Source organism: Peromyscus maniculatus, chromosome 4, assembly GCF_049852395.1.
Source record: "Peromyscus maniculatus bairdii isolate BWxNUB_F1_BW_parent chromosome 4, HU_Pman_BW_mat_3.1, whole genome shotgun sequence".
Lineage (NCBI taxonomy): Eukaryota > Metazoa > Chordata > Mammalia > Rodentia > Cricetidae > Peromyscus > Peromyscus maniculatus.
This window is the reverse complement of record NC_134855.1, coordinates 1,980,071-2,002,849: the sequence shown is the minus strand read 5'-3', so window position 1 is coordinate 2,002,849 and position 22,779 is coordinate 1,980,071. Positions and strand designations below refer to the sequence as shown.

Here is a 22,779-nt window from a genome sequence, read left to right as displayed (position 1 = left end):
GCACTTAAAAGAACTTAAAGACATGACATTATTTATCTATAAAGAAACATCATTATCAAAGTTAGATAAGTGGGTACCTGAAAGAGTGCCACCTGTCCTAGGATAGGCCACTTCCACATACACTTCAAATGTAGTCTCTGGGTTCTGCCTAAATAAAAAAAAAAAAAAAAAAAAAAACACAAAAAACATGATTACTGATGAGGATTGAGGCAACATTATGCAAAAGACATGGGATGCAGTGTATAGTAGATTTCATTTAAAGTCAGTAGCTCCACAACTAACTAGCTGTGAAAGTTTGGGCAGGCTATTTAAATCCTGAGCCATAACCTTCAAAGCATACAAGATAAAAACAGCAATCCCCAAGATGTGCAACTTAAAAAAAATACACAAAAGTGATCTGGACACAATGTCTGGATATAGTAAGTTAACCATGATTATGAACTGTCATGTATCATGTTTCTAACTTCCACAGCTGCATCTCCAAAGCTGCAAACATGATTTTTGAGGGAATTTCAGCTCAAAGCACCAACAGCATAAAGTAGCACACTCTGCTACATTGTTAGATAAAACACACATATGACAAAAAGACTCCTTACAGCTTTTGAATAGCAGACAAGAGAAACAATCACCTCACTAGAATACAGTGAACATGGGAAGCTAATTTAAATTTAAGATAGTGTGCCTGCACTGGCAATACCATATGTATGAATGTTCACTATTATATTCCTTTACCTTTTTAATGTCATGAGCATTCATAATAAATTCACGAAAGATCACAGTACTAACAGAATGTTTATAGTTGTTACTTCTGAGATATAAAAATATGTGAATATATTATCTCTTCTGGCTACAATGAAAAGGTAACTACTTTAAGACTGGATAAAAATCATTTAGCAAGCCAGGCACAGTGGTGCACGCCTTTAATCCGGTATTTGGAAGGCAGAGGCAGGTGGAGCTCTGAGTTTGAGGCCAACCGGATCTACATAGCAAGTTCTAGGCCAGCCAGGGCTACAGAGACCCTGCACCCAAAAAGAATTTAAAAAAATGTATTTAGCAAATAATATTATACTCTAAAAGAGCAAGTGAGGGACCTGAGGAAAGACAGTCTGAAGAACTTGACTGTTTCCCTTAGCTGACTGGAAACATAGGCAACCCCAGAATTCATGCCATCCTTTCTCCCATTCCACGTTTCACTGACTAGATGATGACCTTTGATCTCCATACTTAACAGTTCTTCAGCCCGCTACATTCTGAGATTGTAAATGGCAGCAACTTTTTTCTTTAGTAAAATATAAAATAACATTCATCCCATAAATACAAGCATCTTAAGAGTTGCTCTAATGCCTTAGCAGTAGAAAGAAAATGTTTTATGATTTGTGAAAGATCAGTATTTTGCTGTAGAGAAACACAGGCTTTAGCTTTAAATATGTGCCTTAAGTAGAGAGAGAGCTGACTATTCTAAAATTCAAGGTATTTAAATGTACTTAGTTAAATATAGTTACTGAAAAGAAGAGACTAAATCAGAGCATCTTACTTTTTAAAAAAAGGTAAACTTAAGTTTTAAGGGCTTAAAAAAATAAAATAAATAAAATAAAAAGCTTGCATTCTTTTTCCCACCAAGAGGGTAAAACATGACCTTCAAAGTTGACACCAAATGTGTGGGAAATACCACGTGGAAATATCCCTTCCAGTCAGAGACCTAGAGGTAGATCAGCTGACAACGAGAGCACTTCTATTTCACAAATAATAGATGGTATAATGTGAAAAGCATTAGGAAGAATTCCTCCAAAAATCCAAAAACACCTTTCTTTTGCAAATGGCTAGATTTCATCTCAGAATGTTATTTCTATGGATTAAAACAGACTTCAAAATGTGTTCTACACATAACTGGGAGCAGTAGCACACCCCTTTAATCAAGCGGATATCTGTGAGTTCGAGTGCAGCTTGGTCTACAAAATAAGTTCTAAAGCAGCCTACATGGAGAGTTACAGTTCCAGGGCTACACAGAGAATCTGACTCAAAAAAAGAAAGTAAAATGTGTTCTACACAACCCTGGGCCCCTGTGGAGGCTCTTCATCAGAGCTCCCACACATTATTTTACTCAATTTCCACTTCTTCAGCTTTTTTTTTACATGTTCTTAAAATTGAAATGATGAACATGAGCATGTCAAAGTACTACATTCAAATTCTAAAACAATTACACACCCATGCTGTAATCTGTGTCACAGGGCATTTGTAAAGGCCCATCTAAGGAAAAGAATGACCTAAACGGCTATTCTTGTTGCTTCTGGTTCTTCTTTCTTCCTGCAGCCTACTTCAAGCAGGCATCATGAACAACTTGCCATGGTCACCAATGACCTCCAAATGCACAGTTCTCAGTGATTGCTTTATTTTATCCTCATAGCAGCTTTTGGAAGAGCTGATCAGTTTGCCCTGCCCCTTCAAACAAATTCTTCCTTTCCCTCCCAGGAGCTCACTCTTCTGGCTCTCTGTTTTCCTTACCGGTGCTTCTTTGCTAAACCCTCACGGAAGAGCGCCTGCTCTTGAACTGGTCAAGACTCTGCGGTCTACACTCATTACCTAGATGATCTCATTCAGTCTCATGGCTTTAATTACTGAGCAAATGCTGGCAAGCCCCTACAGTCTATCTTCAACCTGACTTCTTCCCTGATTCCAGATTTTTAAGCCTACTCAACACTTACGCTTAGGCATCTCAAACACATTTTAATTTAACATATGTTTTTATTTCCCAAACTTGTACCTCCTGAATGCTAACAGTTACTCAAACCAACTCAAACCAAAACTTACTGTTTCTGACCTCTTTATTTGTCACTCCCAACCAATCAGCAAGCCCTGTTGATTCCACTATCAGAACGTATCCAAAGGAAAGAGGAGATGGGAATTTAACATTTAACTCAGAGGTACCATGCTCAAGTGTTTTGCTCCCAGCACACAAAAAAATTAAATAAAAATCCAGAGTTGTGTACTTCTTGGTACCCTCAGTTAATGCATTACTCTCCTGATGTCTCCCTGCTCCACTCTTTCCTCCATGTGCTTATACCTCCATTTTGCATGCAAGAGTCCATTTATTGTAAAGTTCAGCTTGTGTCAGGCCTCCATGCAAAACTTCCCCAAAGCATCCAACAAATTCAAAGTCAAACTTCAAGTTCTAGTGCTAGATGGGTGCAGAACAATACAGATGTATCTAATGCATGTATCTAATGTATCTAATCTGAGCACTTTAAAATGGTTAAAATGGAAGCTTTGTTATATGTATCATGCCATAATTTTTTTTAATGGAGTTAAAAAGAAAGGGGGTGGGGGGGTTGCGCAAAAGCCTACATGACCTGGCCTCTACCTACCTGTCCAACTTCACTTCAGATCTCTCTCCTGGCTCACTAGACCCAGGTACACTGACCTTCTTTCTGCCTCCCAGACACATGAGCTCACTCCTATGTTAGGACTCTTCACACAGAACTTCACATAGTGGTTTTTCCTGTCACCCAAAACTCTGCTTGTACTTGGCCTCAGAAAGATCAATTCCATAACACTTTCCAGCACCTAATTTAATTCTCCACATTATACCAGTCCCAATACTAGTTATAGTTATCTTTTTCTCTTCCATACATAAGCTGTTGAAGAATAGGGATTTTTGTCTCTCATATACATAACCAAGTAAATATTAGTAAGGGATAAAGGAAGTAGAGACTAGTTTTCCAGGAGTCTAAAAGTGTACAATAAATGACAGATATGATCATCCAGTTCCACATGTTTCAATCTTTAGTACGGATTACAATTAATTGAGGACTAATTAAAAGACAGATTTCTGTCCCCACCAGAGTCTCTGAGGTAGAATCCCAGATTTCTCTCCCTAACAAATAACCAGCTCACAGTGGTTCTACTTGACTTGTGACCAATTTTGGAACCACTTATCTAGTTAAATGGAATTCTCCCAATAATTTAGTGTATACACTAAAATGTACATAAAGTGAACAGTATACATCTCAATATCTTTCAATGGTATTCTTGTAATGAAAGACATGTTTCAAGGAAAAAGGCCATTTGTAGAAACAAGTATTCCTACCTCTCATCTCTCACTATCTGCGTCACTCTAATGAGTAATAAGCCCCAAAGATTCTCACTCAGTTCAGACAGTAGGCAGAGTTCTATTGCATGGAGCCAAAGATATTAACTGTCTGCCTGCCTGATTGTCTCTGTCTCTCTCTGTCTCTGTCTCTGTCTCTGTCTCTCTCTCTCTCTCTGTCTCTCTCTGTTTCTCTCTCTCTCAAAAAAAAGAAAAGAAAAGAAAAGAAAAGGAGAAAGAAGAAAAGCAGAAGCTGACTACAATGATAAGAACAAACTGGTCTATAATTATAAGCTCTAGTCATGCTTACCCATGATGGTTTACATGTTGCCTTATGGAAGAAATGGTGACTAATGTTGTGACAAGTTATATAACATAACAAATATACATAAGTTATTTTAAGGGCCAGTGAAGCCAATGCAGATGGAGGCATTTTTTTTATTTCTCTACAAATCAAAAAATAAATTAGAAAGTGCCTCCTCTAAATGCAAATTGCCAAGCATTCTTTTCTTAATATTCTCATTAAGCCTGTAAACAATAAAGGCGGTAGCAACTTACACAGGATCTCTGAGAGCACCTTGAGACCGCTTATTCCTACAACACTCTTCAAGACACTCAGTATTTTTAACTACTTGGCTAAAGAAGCTGAAAATCCTATTTCTGTCCTATTAACACTCACTGCTAATTTAGAACACGTAATGATGCTGAGAATACCATGTTCAGAGCCAATTTTCCAATATGGACCCAAGTTTTCCCAGAGCCCTTTGTGATACATCTTAGCATATTACCATGGAAATGCCCTGGTTCTGCCATGATGCCCCATTACTAATTGCCTTTTACTCATATATATGCCCTCATCTGGAGCCCTGCATACATGCCAAGCATATTCTTTGCCACTCACTAGAATCTCCCATGGTCTTGTACCATAAGCTTCAGCCATAAAGAACCCAGTCTCTAATCAAACCATGTTCCAATTCTAGTAACAGTATCTTTACTATACAACCACCATCACTTACTAATTATTTCTTGGACTTTGTGATCCTAAACAGTGTTTTTGCAGGACCTCATGTAATTTTCAACCTAACCCCTGTAGGTAATATTAGCCCTGGGTTGGAGATGAGGACCACTGGGGTCCACAAATGATACACAGGCTAAAGACAAGGCAAGGAAGCAGAAGAAGGAGGAACTAACACCAGGCACTTTCCTGTTCTACATTACTCAGCTGCTCTTCCCTTTTGCAAGGACTTATCTTCTCAGCCTTTTAAGAAGTTTCATATACCAAGACTCAGCTCACACCTCCCTATGCTGGCTAGTTTTATGTCAACTTGGCACAGCTAGTCACTAGAATGGAGAGAACCTCAACTGAGATGATGCCTCCATAAGATCAGGCTGTAGGCAAGCCTATAGGGCATTTTCTTAATTGGTAATGGGGGGGGGGGAACATGCCCATTATGGGTGGAGACACCTCTGGACATGTGGTCCTGGGTTCTATAAGAAAGCAGGCTGAGCAAGTCTTGGAGAGCAAGCCAGTAAGCAGTTCCCCTGCATGGCCTCTGCACTGGCTCCTGCCTTCAGGTACCTGCCCTGTCTGAGTTCCTCTCCTGACTTTCTTCAGTGATAAACAGTGATGTAGAAACATAAGCCAAATAAAATCTTTCATCTCCAAGTTGATTTGGTCATGGTGTTTCAACACAGCAACAGACGCCCTAACTAGGACACTCTTTACACCTTGAAGTTTACTGCCAGGTTGAAATGTTCCTCCTCTGTGCTGTGTTTCCCACTCTCCAGGCTATTTGAATTCAACTTGGGTACAATTATGGTTACCTTTTAAGAATCCTGATGTCCATGCCATATACCTTAGACCCATGGTTCTCAACCTTCCTAACACTGCGACCCTTTAATACATTTCCTCATGTTGTGGTGACCCCACAACCATGAAATTATTTTCACTGCTACTTCATAACTATAATTTTGTTACTGTTATGAAACATAACATAAATATCTGATATGCAGGACATCTGAGACTCCTGTGAAAGGGTCAGTCACCCACAAAGGGATTGCGACCCACAAAAACCCTGCCTTAGACCAAATAAAATCCCCAAGCAGCTGAATTCTTTTTAACTACTCAGTTTATTCCAAAGTGCATCCAAGGCTCATAACCGCTGCTGTGTTTCGATTAAGCATCTGTCTTCCCAACAGACTGGCAGCTCCGTGAGGGCACCAACTGTGTTTTCCCATAACCCTGTTCTGACACCTGGCACAATAAATATCTCCTGAATGAGTTTTCTTCCAGCCTGACAAGCAGTTTCCAGCCTCTCTTTCTCTGGCAGGAGGTGATTTACAGAAAACTCACTACTTTCACCGATTACTCTTTACAGATGTTTTCCTTTGGAGTTAAAGGTATCAATAAGTCACACATGCTGACAACAGCCACAGCTCTTATACAAGGGAAAGTGACAGACACAAACAGCTAAAATGTGTTTGAAAGAAAGGAAGCCTTTCCACTTCTTGCTTCTGGGAGAATGAGGGCTGAGAAAAAGCCAAGAGAACATTTCTATTCACTACCTCTCCAGTGAACACAATTCTCAGTGATTCACAGGAAGAGCCTCGCTCGGTGCTCAGGGCCATGTTCTCAGAATGATTAAGTACACTCAGCTTGAAGTCACAAGACAGACAAAAGCTTTGACAATATTCAGGCTGCAGGATGGCTTACTGGTTGTTTGCCCTCCCCACCCCACCCAAAGCATCATGCTATTGATCATTCTACTGGATCATCAGCTTCCAATTAAGATCTGCTTTTCTTCAATTAGAACATATTAGGAGATTAAGAGAAAAATGTGACACTAACTCCTAACAAAATGAGTCTGGGCTGCATAGGATAACGAGGCCACAGTGCTGAGCTTTTGTCCTTTAAGAGTACAATCCTGAAACAGTGTTCAGACCTCTCATGTCACTGCCTTCACAACTCCAAGCCAACTTTGACAGAGTGCTTCCTACAAATGGAGATTTGAAGGGCTAAGGTATGAAGCTCATACAACTGGCACTGTCTGAACCTGGATAACATGGTCAACAGAAATGGTATACACCGGGCTGGAGAGATGGCTCAGAGGTTAAGAGCACTGGTTGCTCTTCCAGAGGTCCTGAGTTCAATTCCCAGCAACCACATGGTAGCTCACAGCCATCTATAATGGAATCTGGTGCCTTCTTCTGTCTTGCATGCAGGCAGAATACTATGTACATAATAAATAAATAAATCTTAAAAAAAAAAAAGAAATGGTATACACCTCAAAACTTCCTAGCAAACATCACCTAATAAACATAGATCCTGTTAAGCTAAACAAACAAGCAAAGGTAGTGTTAATATTCCCAACAAGTCTCCATTTGTTTCAGTGAACTCTGAAATTAAAGCCGTTTTTCCAGGCTGAAAATGCTGTATCAAAGGGTGCTTTCTACCCCATAACAAGTTAACACCTTCCTAGGAGAATGCAGTCATTGTTGAGACTTGTTAAGAGTGATTAACTTAGTTGTGCAATTATACAAACAAGTCGTTTCAAGACTTTACACTTCACTTTTCATTTCTAATAATATTCTCAGGATCACATTAGTAAAGATACACAGACACTGCCATGAAAGAAGTTACAAAGCTTTGCCTTCCATATGTCACTAGGGAAAGAGTCTTACACCACTCTGTGCTACCAGGGTGACTAGAAATTCAGCTGCATTCCAAACAGAAACAGGGGCTGGGCATCCCTCAGCAAAATGCAGAGCTCCACTGTGTTCACAAATTCTCTCACAGGCCAAGCTTCCATGGGAAAAATCTAAGCATGTCAACAGTGGTAACAGCATATGCAAAGACAGCATTTCATTACCAATAAATACATTTTCCCTTTAATAATACAAAAATCAGGGCCAGTGAGATGGCTCAGCAGATAAAAGCACTTGCTGCACAAGTCTGGTGGCATGAATTTAATCCACAGAACACAGGTAAAGGCAGAAGGAAAGAAAGATTCCATAAAGTTGTCCTCTGGCCATATTTGTGCCATGGCATGTGTACACACACACACACACACACACACACACACACACACACGCACACGCACACGCACGCACACGCACATACTAATAATTTTTTTTAAATTTCCCCTTCCCTAACTCGTCTTCTTTTTTTTTTTTTGTTTTTGTTTTTTTTGTTTTCTCAAGACAGGGTTTCTCCGTGTAGTTTTGGTGCCTGTTCTGGATCTTGCTCTGTAGACCAGGCTGGCCTCAAACTCACAGAGATCCAACTCCCGAGCGCTGGGATTAAAGGCATGCACCACCACCGCCCTTGTCCTCTTTTTAACAATTTAATACTAAAGCTATAAGGTAGGCAAAACAAAATGGACACCCATGCTGGTGACCCAGTGTGGGGAGTACCTGAGGAAGTGAGCAAAGGGATGTCAGCACATGAGCAGGCAGCACAGCCATGCCGAGGGGTGGCTTGGTATGGCAAGTAATCTAAGTAGATAAGAAAGGTATCTACGCCGGGCAGTGGTGGCGCACGCCTTTAATCCCAGCACTCGGGAGGCAGAGCCAGGCGGATCTCGAGGCCAGCCTGGGCTACCAAGTGAGTCCCAGGAAAGGCGCAAAGCTACACAGAGAAACCCTGTCTCGAAAAACCAAAAAAAAAAAAAAAAAAAAAAAAAAAAGAAAGGTATCTACTGAGGAACAGCTTGACCCGGAGAGTTAAAGCAGGGACAGAATGAGGAGTCACCAAATAAGGGCAGCCCAACCTATGGTGTCAGAGACAAAGACACTGGGGAGCATTCCAAGCATAAAGGCACCCCTGATTGGATATGAAAGCTCAAACAGGCATGAGCTCACCAGGTATGAGTTTGAGGGCTTGCCCATCATACCTGGCAGTCAGGGTCAAACTAGGCCAGTGGAAGGAAAGGAAAATAGAAAAACACCAAAAAGGAGGGCTGAGATACCGAGAATAGGAGAGCATCCACATAGATTGCAAAAGAAGAGGTCTAACCTGTATCTCTGACAAGAATGATGGCATGTGGATACCTTGCTTCTCATTGCTGAAATTAACAGTAAACAACATGACTCACATGGAATTAGGCTTGCGTTTAGAGATATCAATGTGAGCTCAAGGTTTTATATATATATATATATATATATATATATATATATATATGTATATATATACATATATATATATATATATATACTGTTAGAAAATAAACTGTAAATGACTTTTAATACACATGTATTTCTTGGTTCTGTTCTGCCTACTGAGACAGCCTGGAAGGATCAATACCCCAATAGAATGAGCACACTGTGTACCAAAACACTGACTTCTAAATACAATCTAAAAGGAACCAGTGCTCTTCAAGAAAACAGCTGACTGCAGGACTAAGGAGACAAAGAACAAGATGAGCTTAGAATATCTTATTATACCAGAAAGTGTTCAAATGGAAAGGATGTATCAAAAAGGACAGAAGATGCCCTGAAAGGGCTTCAAATGGTCAAACTTTGGGTATCAGAATCAACAATATCAGTTAATAATAGAGTCCAACCTACTAAATACAACAGAAAACCATATTGATATAAATGAATGAAAGTTTAATGAAAAATCAGGTATTGACATTGCTTCAAAGGACCACATCACAAAATAGCAAATACAAAGAAAAGAGTAACTTTTCAGGGTAGAACTTGGTTAAAAATTACCTGAATGATGTCATGAAAGGGACAGGACTAGCCAATTCTAGGGACAGGACAAAGGGCTAGGATGCAATGAAAGGGGCAGAGGCAGAGGCAGCCTGATAAAACAAGGGTTCAAGCAGAGAACTATCAGGCCTGCAATCTGCAAAGTGTCCTGAAAACAAGGAAAGAATGAAGGTCTCTTGCCAGATAAAGGAAAAGAAGGAGACCTGATAGCTAAAAGCAACATGTGATTCTGAGCTGCTATTGGGACAACTACTGAAACTTGAGTCGGGTCTAAGGATAAGGTGTAATGATTTTGAGTTGAACTGTTGTTACACAGGACAATGACCTTGTTTAAAGGACAAGCACTCTGAAGTGTTCAGAGCTGGTGGGGCATCCCTTTTGCACCTCACTATAAACTGGTGCTTTCCTCTATTAAAAACTTCTACATATTATATTGACAACTTTTCTCTATATCTTAGTTGTTTTAAAAAAAATTAACAGAAACCTTCATTAATAATAATTTCCCTGATGTGCTTAAAGAACTTTCTCAGGGTACTAATGTGTGGTTTGATTACTAAACATCACAAAACTTGGGTCCAAAATTCCAGGTAGATTCCTCCCTTTCAATGCAATTAGAACAAACCATTTCACCATTCAGTTTCTTCTCTGTCCAGAGGTAACACTGGTCCTGCTCACCAGAAAAATTCTTTTAAGGATAACAACCAAGAAAAATAAGAAAATAGCTAGGTATAGTGGTGCATGCCTTTAATCCCAGCACTTGGGAGGCAAGTGGTTCCCTGTGAGTTCAAGGACAGCCTAGTCTATACAGTGAGTTCCAAGACAGCCAAAGTTATGTAGAGACCCTTTCTCAAAAAAAGAAAAGGAAGAAAGATTAAGTGCTTTGTACACTAAATTGGCATAAAATCTATTAATTACTTATAAAAAATAATTCTCTTGGGTCAACAAGGTGGCTCAGTGGGTAGAGACATTTAAGTGGTGGCCCGACAACCTGAACCTACATTAAAAAGTTTAGTTCCACTCCTCCACTGTTGATGGGAATGCAAACTTGTACAACCACTGTGGAAATCAGTATGGTGGTTTCTCAGAAAATTGGGAATCGATCTACCTCAAGACCCAGCCATACCACTCTTGGGCCCAAGGAATGCTCAATCATACCACAAAGATACATACTCAACTATGTTCACAGCAGCACTATTTGTAATAGCCAGAACCTGGAAACAACCTAGATGTCCTTCAACTGAAGAATGGATTAAGAAAATGTGATACATATACACTACTCAGCAGAGAAAAACAATGAAAGCATGAAATTTGCAGGCAAATGGATGGAACTAGAAAAAATCATCCTGAGTGAGGTAACTCAAACCCAGAAAGACAGTCATGGTATGTACTCACTCATAAGTGGATTCTAGATATAAAGCAAAGAACAATCAAACTGCAACCCACAGAACCAGGGAGGGTAAATAGCAGGGGGGAACCTAGAATGACTGTGGCTTATAGTAAGTTTTGGTTGTACTCAATTACTGGGCAAGCCTCAATGAAACATTTCACAATTAGGATAAGAATTTATATTGTATCAAGCTGATAATAGAAAAAAAATTTTAAAAAAGTGGAAAAAAATAAAAATAAAACTAGCAAGTCCTAAAAAAATAAAAGAATAAATAAAAAAAGTTCAGTTCCTGAGAACCTACATTTTAAAAAGCCAATGCAGTTGGTGTGCATCTGTAATCCCAATTCCCATTTTGACATGGGAGACAAATATAGAAGTTCATGTGCCAGCTAACCTACAGTATACACAAACATGAGAAACCTGCCTGGAAACAAAATGTCAGAAAAGAAGTTGTCCTCTGACTTCAACAAGTGTTCTTTTCCCTTCCCTCCCCAACCTCTCTAATAAAAAATAAAAGTATCTCTTCACCTTACCAATGATAGGTCTTGTAAGTAAATCTACATATTATTGTATATTTCAAAGACTCAAACTTATGCTTTCAAATACTACTACTAAATGCAATCCAGAAAATGAAAAATAATCCAAACAGAAACATTAGTGTGGGGAATGAGCAAACTGACTTTTAAGAACAAGGGACAGGGGCTGGAGAAATGGCTCATTAGTTAAGAGCACTGGCTGATCTTCCAGAGGACTTGGGTTCAATTCCTAGAAACCACATGGTGGCTCAAAACTGTCTATTACTCCAGTTCCAGGGCATCCGACACCTTCACATAGACACATATGCAGCCAAAACACCAACACACATAAAAATAAAAATCACTTAAAAAAAAAAAAAAGAGCCAGGCGGCAGTGGCACACACCTTTAATCCCAGCACTCCAGAGGCAGAGCCAGGTGGATCTCTGTGAGTTCGAGGCCAGCCTGGTCTACAGAGCAAGATCCAGGACAGGCACCAAAACTACACAGAGAAACCCTGTCTTGGAAAAAAAAAAAAAAAAAAAAAAAAAAAAAGTTGTTAAAAAAAAACAGGGAAAAAAGGAAAAAGAGTAAGGGACAGACTGTGGCACTAGAGCAACATTTCACATTTTACCAAAACTAAAAGTAAGTCACTCAATTACAAAGGAAAAAATACCAAGCAAAGGCAATGTAAGAAAATCAATGGTCTCTGGATACTCAGCCTCCAGCCCCAAGTCATGCTTAACTTGGGAGTTATAGGATTTTGAAGCTGACTGTCAAAGCCTGTCAGATACTGGGACCTATCATTTTCTTGGTTGTACAGTAAGGGAAACTGAGGCTAAAGAGTAAGCAGAGGGGACTGGAGACATGGCTCAGTGGCTAAGAGCTGCTCTTCCAGAGGACATGGGTCCAATTCCCAGTACCCACATGGCAGTTCACACCTGTCTGTAACTCCAGTTCTGACACCTTCACACAGATATACATGCAGGAAAAACACCAATGAACAGAAAATTTAAAAATAAACTATTTAAAAAAAGAGTAAACAGAACTCCAACTAAAGGCTTGATTTTCAGACTATACCTATGCCTTTCTGCCATACCATGCTACCATGCTACCTATCCCTAAGCCACTTGGGGTTACTGAGAGCAGGGATACTGGAGGGACCTTAGATGGGCAGCAGAGAGCAGCAGATGCCTCTGAGAACCTCACCAAAAGCTTCACTGTCTCCCCAGAAAAGTGCTCTTAAAGTAAAATATTCGACAAACTATTTTCAGAGTTCGCAAGCTATTTACAGAAATGTGCAACAAGAACTACTTGTTTCACTGATGGCTTCCAGTCTGTCTTGCTTAAGCCTCAAGTCAAGCTTGTGAGAGTTATCACCCTAACTCCCATAAATAATGATGAACACTACACAAGAGCAGAAAGTTTCTAAATCATGCTAAGGATTAAACACAACTATATATCAATGACTGTTTTAAGTACTTCCATATGATCTTACTTATTCTTCCTTAAAGAGCCCATCATAATCTTTCTCACTGAAATAAAAGAAAGTTTAAAAAGCTGTCCCCTGGCTTGTAAAAGACAGAGATTAGGGAGCTAGAGAGATGGCTCAGTGGTTAAAAGAACTTACTGCACCAGAGGACCTGAGTTCCATTCCCAGCAACTCACATGGTGACTCACAACTGTCTGTAACTTCAGTTCTAGGTGACTTGACATCCTCACACAGACATACATGCAGGCAAAACACCAATGCACATAAATAAAAGTAATTTTTTAAAAGACATATTGGAGCCCAAGCAGTGTGATTCCCAGACTCCATCCTCTTTTATTTTTTAAATTAACTAGATGCTTATAAGATACAATTGTACCTAAACAATTATACTTATTCTACTAGGCATATACCAGAATGCACCCACTACAAATTCGTAGTTCTGAGTTTGGGCAGCTGCATATACCTAATGCAATCCCTACTTTCATTGATTTTTATTTCCAAGAAATATATATATTTGTAACACAAATCTTAAAAGATCTTATGAAATAAAAAACTCAGTGCCAGCTGAGTTTGGGGTAAATTTGGGGTAAATTCTGAAAGATCAGGGAAACAGAATAAGCCACAGCTAACCTCACCTCGCCAACTTCTCAGCCGATCCTGTTTCCTCAAACTGGAAGCCTCAGAGTCCTTATCCAAATGAATCTCAGAAGAATTGCTGCTAAAAGCCTCTAGTTCCTGGCCTTATATACCTTTCTGCTTCCTGCCATCACTTCCTGGGATTAAAGGCATGTGCCATCACATCTGGCTCTGTTCCTAGTGTGGCCTTGAACTGACAGAGATCCAGATGGATCTGTCTCCTGAATGCTAGGATTAAAGCTTTATGTGCCACCATTTTCTGGCCTCTATGTCTATCTAGTGGCTGTTCTGTTCTCTGACCCCAGATAAGTTTATTAGTGTGCACAATGTTGGGGGACACAATATCACCACATATATTCCCTCCAAAAATGATAATGTCATTACCTGAAGGCAACTATAAGGGCCTTCAGAACTGCTCAAAGTCCTGAGCAGTCGGACCTCCCACAGAACTGAGGACCCAGGTCAGAGAGATGGTTCAGATGTTAAAGATGTTGCTGCTCTTGAAGAGAACCTGAGTTCATTTCCTAACACCCTCAACAGGCAACTCACAATCAACTTTAACTCCAGCTTCAGGGGGATCTGATACGTATGTCCTCCTTAAGTAACTACACTTATGTGTACATATCCAAATGCACATAAATTTACTTAACAATAATTAAAATAAATATTTTTAAAAGAATATAAAAAGACCCAATAACCAAAAGGATAAAATATACAGTATCTGACATTCAATCAAAACTTTTAGAGCATACAAAAAATTAGTAAAATACAACCCATAATGAAGATAGCAATTAGAATTAGCAAAAATAACTTTCAAATAGTTGATAACTGCATTCTACCTATTCAAAACCTTAAAAGATACAAGACTCAAAAATAGTCTAAACTACATTTCTAGAGATAAAAAACAAAAACAAAACATTATACCAGGGCAAATGGTTCCAGCCTCTAATTCTAGCAACTAAGGAGATGAGACATTTCCCATTCAAGGCCTACCTGGGTAAGAATTCAAGACTACTCTGAGCAATTTGGTGAGATTCTGTCTCAAAATAAAATGAAAAGTAAAAAGACGAGCTGGAGAATCGGCTCAGTGATAGAGCACTTGATTTACACAATTAAAGTCTAACATTCAACCTCCAGTGTCCAAAAAAGAAAAAAAAAGGGTGGGGGGACTAAATGAGATGAAAAATGTACTAAATAGAACTAACAACAGATTAGACTCTACAGAAGAAAAGACTGGTGGTCTTAAAATACAACAAGTAGCTGAGTATGGAAGGTACATGCTTGCAATCCCAGAACTCAAGAGGCTGAGGGAGTAGATGACCAGTGTTTGAGGCTGGACTATACAGTGAGTTGAGCCTGGCTTAGGCCACCAAAGGACGACTGTCTAGGCAAAGCAAAAGATGTAATAACAGAACCTACCTAAACTGAAATGGGAATGGAGGGAGGAGACTTAAAGGTAACCAAAACAGTTTCATTGACCCTGAGCCAACTGCATACCACTTAATATGCTGGATTCTCCAAACAAGAAAGGTAAAGTGAAAAAAAATATATCTGGAGGAAATAATGACAAAAAACATTCTAAATTTGATGAAAACTGTAACTGCACATTCCGAAAGCTCAACCTTGAGCATGAAAACCCTGAAGAAAACAAAACATATCAGACACAAATTATTCAACACTAGAGATAGAAGTGACATATTAATGTATAAAAAGACACCAGGCATCATGTATAAGTGACATATGACTGTAATCCCAGCACTAGGGATACTGAAGCAGGATGATCATTATGAATTTGAAACCAGTTTGGGCTACATAGTGAAAATGTCTAAAAATATATAATAATAAATAATGTTAGATGTAAATATAGGAACTATCCCAAGGAATAAACATGAGAAATGATAATTACACAGATCAAACAAAGAAGACCCATAAAGCCCTCAGTAGATGCAGATAGGCTCACCAAAGAATTCTACTAAACAAGGGAAGACTTAATGTCAACACAATATGAGATCTTTCCGAAAACAGAAAAAAGGAACAAGTCTCAATATATTTACAAGACCTGTTTTACCCTCATCTAAAAAGCAGATATAGAATGATATGGAGGGACTAGAAGGTAAGCGAGATCAAAATGCATGATGGAAATTTCCAAAGAATCAATAATCATGTTATAAAAAAAAAATACAGATGTGTACTATACAGACTAACATCCCTCATATAGAGTAACACAAAAACCTTAACAAAATATTAGTAAATAAAAATAATAGCCAATGAGTGAGATGGCTCAGCAGGTAAAGGCACTTGCTACCAAATCTGCATCACACACACACACACACAATATGTAACAAAATATTTTAATAAAAATTACATTTTCAGGCTGGAGAGATGGCTCGGAGGTTAAGAGCATTGACTGCTCTTCCAGAGGCCCTGAGTTCAATTCCCAGCACCCACATGGTGGCTCCCAACCATCTGTAATGAGATCTGGTGCCCTCTTCTAGCCTGCAGGCATACATGCAGGCAGAATACTGTATATGTAATAAATAAGTCAGTCTTTAAAAAATTTACACTATCAAATGAAATTCCACAATATTCATCCTGATAAGTGTAGTTTATTCCAGGAATGTAAGGCCAGCTCAGTATTTGAAAATCAATACCACCTAATATTGACTAGTACAATCCAATACTGATAGGCTAAATTAGAACAAAAAAATTATCAATTGATGCAGGAAAAAGCATTTGACAAAATTCAAAATTATAATTTTTAAAACTTCAAAAACCTGAAAGGAAAATTCCTCATCTTGATAAAGGACACCTATCAAAAACCTGCATTTGGAGCTGGAGAGATAGATAGTTGAGCAGGTAAAGAGCACACTGGCTGCTCTCTCAGAGATCCTGGGTTCAGTTTCTAGCACCCACATGGCAATTCACAACCATTTGTAACTACAGTTCCAAGGGATCCTCTTAGGGCTTTTGTGGGCACTAGGCGTGTATATAGTACACAGTCATACATGCAAGCAAAAGATTCATATACATAAAATAAAATTAAAATTTAAAAAAAAAAACCTACTGCAGTTAACATTATATTTAAAAGTAAAAGACTGAATCTGTTCCACAATTGGGAACAGCACAAGGGAAATCGCTCTTTCATTATATTGGAGAGCTTGCTCAAGATAATAAGGCAGAAGAGAAGGAAAGGAAAAGGAAGAATGGAGAGAGAGGAGGGAAGCGGTGAAGGGAGGGAGACAAGACTATCTCTGTAGACAACACAGTCCATGTAGAAGAGACTTTGGCATTAAAGTTGAGATTATTTCATTTCCCTTTGCCTGCCTATAGTTCATTTCTGTCTAATCTTTTCAGAGTTCCTCCTAGCACTCCTTCCCCAAAGGTATCCAAAAGCCTACACCATCAAATTGCATTGTTAAAGGACTCCAAAATAACAAGCCACAGTGTGGGGAGGGGAGCACACTAATGGATTTGATTCCATCAAATCAAGAATCCGCTCAACCAGAGAGAAAACTGACTTAAAATTGGGACATTTTGTTTATCTGCTTACTTTTTTCCCCAGAACTTGGGGCAAACTCCAGCAATATTTGATTTTAACATTAGCTCATAGAACATCAATATTCTGCATGAACAGTTTGAGAATGGCTATAATTCATTTTTGTTTGAATGAAATATAATTCAGTTTGAAATGGCTATAAATGCATCTATCTCTTAATAAAAAAAAATGCAGGAACCTCTTTCCCTGTTTAAAAATAAAAGGCAACTGGACATCTGACAAACAAGTCATTCTTCTCTTCCCCCAGAGTCCACCTGAGTCTCCGATATAGGGTGGCCCCAGGCCTGGTTCTAAAGCTCAGATCTGTGAGCTGCTTTCATGGGATCATCTAAGACACTTTGAGACTGAAGATTCCTGGCTTCCAATGACTCTGATACAGAGGCTCTGAAGTGGGGCCTAGAAAAACTGCTAAAGGCCCTCAAGTGATTCTTGTGTATAACCAGCTAAGTCTGATACCCATTTAGTTAAATAACAGTGCTTAAAACTAACAGGGGACCAAGTAGAGAGAGCTCATGAAAAGGGAGGGAGATGAGAAAGCCAAATCAATTGTTTCCTGAGAGATCCAAAAAGCCTAGGGGCTATGGGGATGGATGTCAAGTAACTGTACAACCTTAACTCCTGAGTGTTGCAGCATCAATGCTCCATGACCCATCCTAGATACCTACTCCAGGTTCTGCTGCCTCCAAAAAATACTAACAAAAGGGGAGAGAGAGTCTTAATTTTTAATAAAATCTTCAGCTATGCCAAGTCTAAGTAAAGTCACAGCTATTCAAACCTATTGGTACAAGAAAGGCAATCTTAGTCCAAGTCCAGAGACCTTCAAGCTCAACTGGAAAACAAAAGATACACTTGCCAAGAAACCCTTCAGAGTAGAGTTGCAGTAAAAGCTAAGAGTTTGCACTATAAAACAGCAAGAGGCACAGCTGAAGGGTGCAGGCTTGGATGATGGAAAATGCTTGCCTTGACTCTGGGCTGGCTGACAAGTCTAAATGTGAACAGGTGCTGTCTAGAACATGAGCTTAAGGACTTCCCTCTATAGGAGCCAATGCCCTCAACTCTAAATAGCATTCTATCATTCTCAGTCTTTTACCTACTTATAAAGTATTAAGTAACATTTGAGGCATTAATATGAAGATTTATGATTTATGTTAACTCCTCAAGTTCCTAATGGGTAAAAGTCCCACCAAACAGAACTACTTTTATTATTTTCCATGTCTAAATTTTTTTTTCGTGGTGGGTGGTGGTGGTGGTGGTGGTATGGGGTTTTTCATTGGTTGTTTTTTGTTTGTCTGTTTTGAGACAGGTTTTCATGTAGCCCAGGATCACCTCAAAACCTTGAACTTCAGATTTTTCTTCCTCTACCTCCCAAGCGCTAGAATTATAGGCATGCACCATCATGCCCAGCTTATTTGATGCTGATTGAACCCAAAGCTTCACATTGGGATGGTCTAAATAAGAATGGCCCCCACAGGTTCATATATTTAAATGCTTAATCACAAGGGGTGGATGGAACTCTTTGATAGGATTAAAATGACTAGGAGGTGTGGCCTTGTTGGAGTAGGTGTGGCCTTGCTGGAAGCAGTGTGTCACTGGGGGTGGGCTTTAAGGTTTCAAAAGCCCTTGCCAGGACATCAACATGAGCAAAGTTCCTATGAACTCACAGAAACTGAAGCAGCATGCACAGGCCTGCAAAGTCTGCACCAGGTCCTCTGCATATGTTATGGCTTCTAGTTTAGTGCTTTTATGAGACTCCTGAGTGTGTGAAAAGAAGTGAGTCTCTGATTCTTGTGCCTTCTCTTGGCCTCTTTTCCTTCTGTTGGCTTGTCTTGTCCAACTTCAATGTGATGGTTTTTATATTATTTTATCTCGCTATATTTTATTATTTTCTCTTAGAAGCCTGTTCTTGTCTAATAAAAGAGAGAAAGGGATGCAGATGGGAGGAGAAGTAGGAGGAACTGGGAGGAGTAGAGGGTGGGGAAGCCATAATGAGGACATATTATGTAAGAAAAAAATCTATTTTAAATAAAAAGGGGACAGAACCCATGCCAGGTCCACTTTTCTCTCTCTGTTTGTAGATCAGGATGTAGCTCTCAGCTACTTCTCCAGCACCATGCCTGCCTTCCCTTATGCTCCCTGCCATAATGGACTATGCCTCTGAAACTATAAGCAAGACCCCAATTAAATGCTTTCTTTTGTAAGAATTGCCTTGGTCATAGTGTCGCTTCACAGCAACAGAACAGTGACTAAGACACATATGCTAGGCAAGCACACTACCAACTATGATTTCCTCAGGCTAAATATTTCATAGCTTCAAATCCAAAAGGTTCAAAGAACATAATGAAACAAAGCAAACATACAAGACAAGTGTGTTTATTGTCAATTATACTGGTGAAAAACTAAGGTATGGGTCAATTAGAGTAACTGCCTGAAGTCAGGCTCTTAGGAGTGAGGTCACTGCAACTAGAATCCAGGCCACTGAACTCCAAAGTCCAGGCTCCTAGCTGACGTGCTACAGTCTAGGATGTTACTGCACAGTTTAAAACCAAAGCAAAAGCATAAATCCCCAATGTATTCAGAACTTTAAAAAACAAGATAATAACCAAAGCATGACATGCAAGACTATTTGCAGTTCATCCTCAGAGATCCTTCAACCTCATCTGCCCACCAACTCTAGCATAGTCATTTTGAGCTTCCCATCAGACCTAATCTACTCACATGCCTTATACCTGCATTACCATCTATCAAACTATTTGAGAAGGGCTAGATCAATATTACTATCTACTGTGCTATTTCACTTGAAGATGTCTCTGTATTTTGTAGATGTTTTTATTTTATGTGTATGAGTATTTGGCTGTCTGTATGGATATGGAATATGAGTGCATTGCCTGGTGCCACAGAGGCCAGATGAGAGCATCAGATCCATCAGAACTGGAGTTTCAGATGGTTGTGAGCCACCATGTTGGTGCCAGGAACCAAATCTAGGTCCCCCTGCAAGAGCAGCAAGTGATCTTAACTACTGAGCCATCTCTCCAACACAAATGTATTACACTTAAGTTTATATATTCACCCTCAATTTGCCTACATGACAATACTACAAGATAGAGTATCTATAGGATTTTATGACAGTCATTAGAGATTTGTCAGTGGGGATGGGGATTTGTCCTAATGGATAAAGTGCTTGCTGGGCAAGTCTAAGGACCTGTGTTCAGTTCCCGAGCAGTCACCTAAAAGCAAGGCAGAGTGGCATACACTTGTAACCCCTCCCCAGTGCTGGGGGTGGGTGGGCAGACAAATGTGTCCTGGGGATTTCAGTCAGCCTAGCTGAAACTATACTCCAGGTTCTATAAGAAAAGCAATCTGAAAAAATAAGACAAAGAGCAATAAAAAAAATAATTAAAAAAAGTAGCAGCATCAACCTCTGACCTTCTTCACATGTACATACATTGCAAGTACAAGTGCACGTACTTGTGTACATACACATGCATACTTGCAGGCACATGTACACACATATACACTGTCCTGTAGAAATTACAAGTCAAAAGTATCCAGGCAGTGATGGTGAATGCCTTTAATCCCAGCAACTCTGTGAGTTCGAGGCCAGCAAGTTTCAGGACAGCCAGAACTACAGAGAAACCCTGTCTCAAAAAAACCAAAAAGAAAAAAAGGTCAAAAGTAGCTTGCCTGTGGAAAGATAGTACAAACTCAAATACTTCCTTCAGAGTGTGTGTGATCTTTCCTGCCATAAATATCTTCTATCTCTTAACAGTATCTTTCTCAGGATGCATCAAGACCATTCATTGTTTGATAAGTTGGAGACACTTAAGAGATTTACTGAATGAGTGGGTAAGCAAGTAACAAATGCCTCCTCCTCTCTGACGGCTTCTCTGACTCCCTCACAAAACCCAGTTGCTCTTTCCACATCCTCACAAAGCTATTTCAAAGCTTTCTGATATGGCTTTCCAGGTGGGTCTGCTATGCTACCCACTTATACATGCACATGTGATATTACCCACTAGTCTGGCAACCTTGCTTTGCTTCTTTCCCTGTATTCCCAAGCCCCTAACAAAGGGAACGGCTTTTAACAAGCACTCAGTAAGTTTGTTAACTGGATGAAAGTCCCTGAGGAGAGCAATGAGTAAGCAACCTATGATTCATATTAAAACTTCTTTTTCCTGGAGAAATAAACATTATTCAGAGCTGTGATATACTCAACCGTGCACTCTATAAATATTTCTAGGTTTCAACTATCATCTGAGGCATTTAAATTTAACTCATTCAACACATACTTATGAGTAATCTAAATACATACTGATAATGGCTCTTAAGGAGCTTATAGCCCAGTCAAGGAGACAAAACATAATAAAATATGAAGGTAAACAGACAACTATAAGCTGCCATAAGGAAATACACAACTAACTGCCAAGTTATTAGTAAAGCTAAATGCTGTGGATTTGCAAACTGTAGATACCATTTCAAGCGAAGCCCATGGTCCAGGGTATCTATGAATAGTCCACACAGAAAGAACAAGGTCCTTTCTGATCTGCAACAAAATAAGTAAAGTGAACAGTACATAGTGTTTTCTACATGAAGATATTTAACTCAGTTATGAAACCCCTGCTCAATCTGACATCCTTGTCCTGCCCTTGCAGCATTGAAAAAAAAAGTGCAATTTCTTTTCAAAATTTTTGGTGATAACTGTTTTCACTTGGTTCTTATTTTCAAGTTTTTACTGATAACAAACTTTCAAAACACTTCACAAGAGAGTCTTAAAAAGGTGGGACATGAAGTAAACATTTCAAGATTTGGCTAGGTAGAGTAGACAATCTGAGAAAGAGCTTGAGCACAGCTGTGGACTCCCAGAGCTGTAGATACCCAGAGCTGAAGATACCCATGAAGATGTGGATACTCACAGCTGTGGATAACCAGAGATGTGCATGCCCATAAAGAATCTGATGAGCAGAACCTAAATCAACCTGGCTGCAAGTTGGAAAACCTAAAATGAAAATTCTACTGTGGCAATCAGCCAGCATTAAGTACCCTCTGACCCCATAGGAAACAACCATAAACAATGGATTTTCCCCATCTCCTCGAGTATATTGAGGAGGTTGCAAGAAAATGAGGAAAATTCAGAAAAACAAAGAGAAGAATGAAGCTAGTAGGATAACTAAAGCATAAAAACTAGGTTTCTATTGCTGTGACAAACATCAAGACCAAAATCAACTTGGGAAGAAAACGGTTTATTTTATCTTACAGCTTGAAGGCAAGTCAAGGCAAGAACTCAAGACAGGAATCTGGAGGCAGAAGCTGAAGCAGAGACCATGGAGGAATACTACTTGCCAGCTTGTTCTCCATGATTCATTCAATTTGCTTTTTTATACAAACCAGAACCACCTGCCCA

The 22,779-nt window shown here is 39.4% G+C and overlaps 1 protein-coding gene across 33 annotated transcripts in view; it reads right to left on the bottom strand.

The window, feature by feature from the left end:
• The window catches only part of Dennd1a (DENN domain containing 1A), a 498,842-nt gene that overhangs the window by 446,160 nt on the left and 29,903 nt on the right, over positions 1 to 22,779 (bottom strand). For 30 of the 33 annotated variants that reach the window (XM_076568467.1, XM_076568463.1, XM_006992524.4 and 27 more), the window contains exon 2: positions 78 to 148. The exons of 2 other annotated variants lie outside the window; for them this stretch is intronic. In XM_076568467.1, the coding sequence (XP_076424582.1) occupies positions 78 to 119 (42 nt within the window). In that variant the 5' untranslated portion in view covers positions 120 to 148. Of the gene's footprint in view, positions 1 to 77; positions 149 to 22,779 lie in introns of those variants that run through there. One more of the 33 variants, XM_076568450.1, reaches the window with a different exon arrangement.